Consider the following 8,411-nt stretch of genomic DNA (forward strand, 5'->3'; position numbering starts at 1 on the left):
AGTTGGAGGTTGCTATGAGCGTGATGCCATGACACTCTACCCAGGGGGATAGCTTGAGGCTCCATCCCAAATAAATAAATAAATAAATAAATAAAATAGTTCTTGTGGCATGAGCTTATCCTCCATAATCCCCTTCTGTTTCACTAATTGGCATTTTGAAAGTGAATGAGAAGGTTCTATGATGGCTTTGCCTGTGGGGTTATAGGGGATACTTGTTACATGTTTAATTTGCCACTGTTGGCAAAACAGAAAAAAAAGAGTGGGAAATATAAGCAGGACCACTGTCAGATTTTATTTGTTGAGGAAGCAGTTAAGTAGAAATTGTATTTTAATACATGACGTTCAGCACGTTTTTGCAGTTTCTCCTGTTTGGCAAGTGGCATGAATCACGTTGGGAAAAGTATCAACACAAACATGAATATATTTGAGTTTTCCAAAGGGATTTAAATGAGGAATATCCATTTGCCAAAGGGCATTAGATTGTAAACCATGGGGGTTAATAACTCCCATAGAAAAAGGTGCAGATGTGTGCATTCTGAGAAAGCTAAGAAAATGTCTCAAGCTTGGGAGAGTTTAACTGGGAAGGACCAAGTTAACATTCAGGATCCCTGGTGGAAGAATTACTGAGATTGGATAGCAGCAGATATAGTAGCATTAAATAAAACTAAAGGCGCTGCTTGGATGTTTTCTTCTGTAACAGGACATGGAAGATTGGAAGGAGAACAAAGGTAATGAGTAAAAGGTGTCTTCTTTCCTGAAAGGTATTCAAAAGAAAAAGGGTCAAGTAAGTTTTGTTAAAAGTTTGATGAATGAGTGTATAATATCTACAACTTCACTGCGTAACTTGACTACATATGCAGAGTCTGCCACAATATTTAAAGGTTGTAAAGGGAATAATTGTAACGCTAAGATGGCAACAATAAGTTCTGCGCATTGTATGATGGAGTGGTTAGTAGTAATAGAATGTTCTCATTTATCTAAGTTTTTCCACATGACCATCCTTTGCCACTTTTTCCAGATCCATCAATATACACAAGTAGAGGCATTTCTTATGGGTGTGTAAGATGGAATTGAGTTAAAGGAAGCAGTTGAAGTGCATATATATCTTTGAGAGGAAAATCTGTAAACTGTAATTTTACAAATAAAATTTTCAAGGGCTATTTGTAACAATTCCGTGTCTCCAGGCTGCCATAAAACTCTCTTTATCTATACCAGGGATAATGACATGAGGAGTATACCCAGTTAATTGTTGGCATCTAAGTCTGCCTTGGTGGATTAGAGAATCATTGGTCGATTTTTGTAAATAATTTTTTCTTGCAATGTTAGGCAAAAATAGCCATTCAATTATTTCTAATTGGGTAATAAATTGTTAAACAAGCCAGTTAAACCATAAGGGGTGTTGAAAATAATAAGAACAATTGCTTGTACCTCTTTAATACAAGTGAGCTGTCTTTTTCAATTAGTTATTCAATGTAATTTAGCTATTGTTTAGGTTCAAGGGAGAAAAATAAAGGGGGAATTGAGGGCACAGTCTCCTTTTAATCTATTAAAAGTATAGTACAACGCAAGAGTAGGAGAGAGGGACACAGCCAATTGATATATCCCAATATTTTTGGTAAATCACTGAGGGTGATATTATTAGAGATATAGAAGGAGATATGTTGGGGCCAAATAGTAACAAGACTCCAAAACATAACCTAAATATTCCCAAGGTCCTGAATGTGGATCTTTACCAGGGCTCTTTGAAGGCCTGCCTGGGCCATAGAACTAGTTAAAAATTGAAGCATTTGGGGAAGAACAGTTTCATTTTTATGGGCTACTAAAATGTCATCCACATAATGATATATTATAGCAGCTCAAACATTATTTCAGATAGGGTTTAGAGCTTTAGCAACGTAAAGGTGGCATAAAGTAGGACTATTAATCATTCCTTGAGGTAAAACTTTCCACCGGTAAAGTTCTACTGGCACCCCAGTTAATAATGGGGACAGAAAACGCGAACATTTCTTTATCAGAAGGATATAAAGGGATATTTTAAAAACAATCTTTTAAATCGATAATCATGAAAAAATATTCTTGGAGAATTAAGGCTAGATTAGGAGTCTCTGGTTGTAGAGCTCCCACAGAAATAATGCGAGCATTTATTAACCTTAAGATCACTTATCAATCTCCATTTTCCAGACTTTTTTGGTATGCAAAAAATTAAGGTGTTCCAGGCACTGACCGATGATTCGATATGACCAGCCTGCTGTTACTGAATTAATTGTCCAGTCTGAGTAAGTCTCTCCCCCTTTAGTGGCCAGTAATCCCAACCAGGGGACCAAATTTCCACACTGAAGTTGGAGTGGCTCTACTTAAGTAGCCATTAAGATAAATCTGACACAGTTGTAATTTGAACACTCTATCGAGTCAACAAATCTTGGCCTCATAAAATGTAAGGAAAGTCCAAAACACAGGGGTAGAGGGTTGCTGGTTGATTATCAGGGCTGCTGCAAAGTAGAAGAAATTTATTCTGCTAGGGCATTTAGAATTCCTCCAGGTCAGTTAATTGATGAATGTGAAGTCTGCGTCTCCAAAGCCTCTTGCCACTCTTTAGTTGCAATAATAGGTACATCTGCCCCAGAGTCCGTTAAATCTGTTATACCTTTCTGGTTTCATTTATAGTCAACTGTGGTCTAGATTTTTCTAGCTTCATGTCCCACAAGACCTCATTTTCTTGTTCATTAAAGAGGTCTTCAAAAAAAAATGCTCAGGCAAAGTGTCAGATATTAGAATTAACCAAGCAATTACAGTTCCTTTTGAGAGGAATTGATAAGAAAGGCCCATAATCATAGCTGTAATTTCAATTGTGTTAAGTGGAATCAAGAACTACGGGGAACTTCTGAACTTTTTGGCCAGGATGTATTGGTTTCCGAACAATAATTAATTGCCACAGTCAACAAAGCGTAAAGCAGCCCCCATAGTATAGTGGGGGTCTCTATAATTTCCTTTTTTACATTTGTTTCTATGTCTTACACCAAAATTAAATCATAAGAAAGAACTGTTTCAGTAGGGGATGTCAAATCAGTAATTCTTTAGTTATGTAAAGTTGGCATAAAGGAGGGCTATTAATCATTCGTTGAGGTAAAACTTTGGGCCAAATTTAGGACGTAACTGGGGATGGTTTATAAGGGAATCTGGCTACTTGGGTTTTCTGGGATGTGGGAGCCTGCCCTGGGCCAATATGATTGCCCTGGGAATTAAATTTTGAACAACACTGACTTAACAAATAAAATCTTTTATCATATTGGGGACATTTGTTCTTAGGCAGGACATTATTGTTATGTGGAGAATTATCATTGAGAAGACAGGTCTTTTGAAAAGTTTCCCTCTTGGCTACATTTATAACATTAGCGGGGAGCTTATAAAGCTGCTAGCAATACCCGTGCTTATGGCTTGCAGTTCCTACTTTCTGTCAAGTTTTTATCACATCAGCAAGGAAAGGAAAGGAAAGTGCCCTTTTAAAGGAGCTAAAACTTTCTGACAATCCAATTTGGCAGTCTCATAAGCAAGTTGAAGGCTTAAAATTTCAGCAGTCTATTGATTCTCATTTTGATGGCTTACAGCATTTTGTAACCAGACAGTAAAATCTAAATAAGACTCTGGCTTCCTTCTGAATGGTGGCAAAGGAGTCAATAGGCATTTGAGAATCAGAATTTTCTGTCCACACTCAATAGGCCCCTCGAGAGCTCTGAGGATGACAGTTGAGTATGGGATCAGCATGAGGACCATTTCCTGTGAGCATGTCAATTTCAATAGGGATTCCTACCTGACAATTATCTATGGATATAATCCGGCAGTGATTTTGAAACTCTTAGACTCAAAGCCTATACTGGGCATGGGACACAACAGTCTTACCTAAAATGTTCCAGTCCCAGGGTGTCATTTCATACACATTAGTGATGGATCCTACTGTATCCCCAGTAAAAGTGCTCTGCAAACCGTTCTCGCTAATGCTCTATGTTCTTTAAAAACTGAAAACGAGACGTTCTCACGGTAGGGTCCCTGGCCACTGACTCTTATCACAGGAGAAGCCTGAACACATTCGCCATCCTGAGCAGCTCCTTCTCTTAAGTATCTCACCATAATACTCTCAAATTTAGGAAAAGGCTGGGCCAAATTATCAGCAGAAGAGGAAGAAGCAATAGCTCCAACTCAGACCCCTCTGCTCCCTTTATGGGAGGTGAATAACAAGGAGGGTCTGGTTTGGGATCATCTGGGGGAGCCTTAGTTGTTAGGTTATCTCCTTGAATTAGGCCAAGGGCTAGACAGCACTGATTCCATACTGTAAGATGCTGGACAGTGACCTGGCCCAGAGATTGCCATAGCCATCATCCCAATTTTTCCCAATCTTCCAAACTAAGACTTCCCTCCTTAGGATACCAAGGACATTGACGTTGGACTACAATTATGTTAACTGGTTGTTTGCTACCTTATAGCTTGCTGCTCAGAGCAGACCTTGCAAATGGAGCTTCTGAGCCTTTTGTTCTTTGGTGACAGTATTTGCCATCTTAGAAAATAAAAATATGCTCAGCACCAGTAGCACAGTGGTTATGGCACCAGCTATATACACTGAAGTTGGATGGTTCAAACCCAGCCTGGGCCAGCTAACCAACAATGGTAACTGCAATAAAAAATAGCTGGGCATTGTGGCGGGTGCCTGTAGTCCCAGCTACTTGGGAGGCTGAGGCAAGAGAATCACTTGAGCCCAAGCATTTGAAGCTGCTGTGAGCTGTGACACCATAGCACTCTACTGAGGCAACATGGTGAGACTCTGTCTCAAAACAAAAACAAAAATAGAAAATAAAAATAAAGCTTACAAAAGACAGATGCGGGCAGGCTAGAATAAACCCCCAGCTTAGACCACTCCCTGTGACAGGAGCAACCATTTCCCATGGCAAAGAAGAGTACAGTAAAAGCCTTAGTTGCTGCCCTTACAGGCATCCACTCCTACCATCTAAGAAGCGCCCTTCAAGACATCAGGGAGCACCCCAGCCAGAGTCTCTCTTTCGAAACCTCCCTTCTGAGCTGATGGGACAACCAAGATGAAATTAAACTAAAGGAGAAATGAATGATCTCGTGAGCCCTTTCCTAAAATCACGATCTTGCTGAGGGTTTCCAGGGCTTGTTCCTTGGCACCCGTCATCCCTTACCGGGTTAAATAGATGTCCTTTTTCCCTTCCTTCTGGGTTCTGGGAGACTGTCACCGTCACCACTTGTTTGCTGGGTACCTGCTCAAGGGTGCCACTTGTTGCTGTTCTGCTCCTAAGGATGAAACGGCGAGGGGACGGCGCGAAAATAAACTCTTACACTCAGTTACTTTTTAAAAAACAACCGATGAGGTTCAGACAGGCAACCAACTTCACACACCAAGCAGTAGCAAGGAAGTGCTGCCCCGAACAAAAACCTCAAAGGTCTTTTATTAACCCAGGAAAAATGCATACGCGCAAAAAGTATGGAACATACAAAGTTCATTATAAAGAGAAAGAACCTTCTAACTACACTGCCAAAAAACAAAGAGGTTTTGCAACATCAGTGAACTGAGGATATGACACAAAGAAAAATTGAAGAAATTATCATAAGATTATAAAGTAAAAAAGAAACAGTTATAGTGCTTCAGGGGTAAATTATCTTTTCTATTCTATGCTGCTAATATATACTTTAATCCTTAAGCAATTTCAACATTTGAAACTTTTCCAGCATGTGACCCACAGATCTCTCATTTGAACTGCTGATAATTCCTGACCCTGGTGGTGGTCCCTCAGGTACTGTGTTCAGTACAGGGCAGGGGTCAAGGAATCCAGGCTGTTGCCAGCAGATCCTCAGGAATGTCAGCCTGCACTATACCCTACTCCACAGGCTGCTCATAATCCCAATTCTCAAGGAACATAAATTATCTTTAAGACCATATTAACACACAAATTTGCAACCTGTAAATCTGATCTGAAGACAAACAGAGACAACTTTTTTTCATTCTTGGTTTTAGAGTCAAAGTGCTAAACTTACAGATTCTTACAATAATCTAAAATTACTTTTAGATAGTTTTAAAACCAGTTTCATACTGTATGCTGCTAAGTAAATAACAAAACCTCCTAATGCTAGTGATTGGGAAAAGAAAAGCTGAATTAAAAAGTCATTCCTTTATCACAGTTTAGTCTACATAAAATAAGTGATGTCACACTAATTATTTCAATAATTACTTAAGGAGGAGGACAAAATAGTTCAGTTACATTAAATCTTTCTCTTATTTACCAATGCTACCTTTCTACTCTACTATTGCCTCTAATACTTTCCCATCCCCATGAGATTAAAGATTAAGAAATAGCCTTTCATTCCCTCAACCTAGAATTAACTTACCTTTTTTTTTTTACATACACACATTTTGGATTTCCCAGAATCATTTCTTAAAGGAGTTTAAATTCTATCTCTGCCAGGAAAACGGCAAGTGGCTTAACGATAATAGTTGTTTCTCTATTGATATTTAAGATACACCACATAAATTAACTTTTAACAATACCTATTTCAAGGTAATTTATGTGCGATCTTAAGAATGAAAATAAATTTTGAATTTCTGCCCTGTTCTCCACAACACCATCCTTTTTTTAAGCGTCTCAACTAAATTAAATGCTGGGATTGAACCAGTTTAATAACACCAGTGGAGGGGGGGAAGATAGAATAAAAAAAAAAAAAAAAAAGAAATGTAGGCATCTAAATTTAAATACTTACCTTGATCCTGTCATAGGACCTCTTCCATCCTTGTCATATCCCCCACGCTCTCTACCTCCTCCCTGTGACCCGCCATATCCTCTATTATCTTCTCCATACCTACTCACTTCACGACGGTCATCTGCAAAAAGGAAAATATTACATAAATGAACAGCACTGTTCTTTCTTAGAAAGGTTTCAAATGACATAATCTTAAACAGCTCTTTAGGTCACACATTATATCCTTTGGAAAATGGTACATATTTACAGAACTCAAATGCAAATCATCATTAAATCATCTGCAATTAAATGGCTGAGAATTACATCTACGTCAAATTCCCTTCTGTTAGAGAGTAAAAGAGTAATACAGAACACCTTGAATTAAAATACAATCTAGGGGGTGGCACCTGTGGCTCAGTGAGTAGGGCGTCGGCCCCATTTACCAAGGGTGGCGGGTTCAAACCCAGCCCAGCCCCAGCCAAACTGCAAACAAAAAATAGCCAGGCGTTGTGGTGGGCCTGTAGTCCCAGCTACTCAGGAAACTGAGGCAAGAGAATTACTAAGCCCAAGAGTTGGCGGTGGCTGTGAGCTGTCGTGTCACAGCACTCTACTGAGGGCAACAAAGTGAGACTCTGTCTCTAAAAATAAATAAATAAATAAATAGGCTCAGCGCCTGTGGCTGAAGTGGCTAAGGCACCAGCCACATACATCTAAGGTGGCGGGTTCGAATCCAGCCTGGGCCCGCCAAACAACAATGACAGCTCCAACCAAAAAATAGCCGGGCGTTGTGGTGGGTGCCTGTGGTCCCAGCTACTTGGGAGGCTAAGGCAGGAGACTCACTTGAGCCCAAGAGTTGGAGGTTGCTGTGAGCTGTGATGCCACAGCACTCTACCCAGGGGGACAGCTTGAGGCTCTGTCTCAAAAACAAAAATAAATAAAATACAATCTAGGTACAACAATCCTAAATTCTTAGATGAAAATAACAACCCTAAAAAAAAAAAAAAAAATTTAGAAAACAACCCTAACAGTTATTACTTTTTTCACCTCAAAAACACTTATGTGTAAATCAAACATGGACAAGAAATAACTAGATTTTCTTTTTCTTTGAGACAGAGCCTCAAGCTGTCGCCCTGGGTAGAATGCCATGGCATCACAGCTCACAGCAACTTCCAACTCCCAGGCTTAAGCAATTCTCTTGCCTCAGCCTTGAAGTAGCTAGGACTACAGCTGCCCGCCACAACGCCCAGCTATTTTTTGGTTTTAGTTGTCACTGCTGTTTGGCAGGCCTATGCTGGATTTGAACCCACCAGCTCTGGTGTATGTGGCTGGCACCTTAGCTGCTTGAGCTATAATAGGCGTCAAGCCAGAAATAATTGGATTTTCAAACTGAGAGAATATATTCAGTAAATAAACTTCCACTTTTACTCATTCACTTATGCTTATTCATTAAATTATTAAACAAATGTTTATTGACCACTTTTATGAATCAAACCATATACTAGGCCCTGAAGATACAAAACATAGGACCTCTGCCTTTGAAGCATTCATTTTCTTTTTTCTTTTTTTTTCTTTTTTGAAACAGAGCCTCAAGCTATCCCCCGGGGTAGAGTGCTGGGGCATCACAGCTCACAGCAACCTCCAACTCCTGGGCTCAAGTGAGTCTCCTG

The 8,411-nt window shown here is 39.6% G+C and overlaps 1 protein-coding gene across 1 annotated transcript in view; it reads right to left on the bottom strand.

Moving 5' to 3' along the window:
* Positions 1 to 8,411, bottom strand: part of TAF15 (TATA-box binding protein associated factor 15) — a 67,962-nt gene that overhangs the window by 39,691 nt on the left and 19,860 nt on the right. The window contains exon 7 of the mRNA XM_003795630.2: positions 6,766 to 6,886. Coding sequence (XP_003795678.1) covers positions 6,766 to 6,886 — 121 coding nt within the window. The remainder of the gene's footprint in view (positions 1 to 6,765; positions 6,887 to 8,411) is intronic.

This window comes from Otolemur garnettii, unplaced genomic scaffold (genome assembly GCF_000181295.1).
Source record: "Otolemur garnettii isolate 467f Iridium unplaced genomic scaffold, OtoGar3 scaffold00094, whole genome shotgun sequence".
In the NCBI taxonomy this organism is placed as follows: Eukaryota; Metazoa; Chordata; class Mammalia; order Primates; family Galagidae; genus Otolemur; species Otolemur garnettii.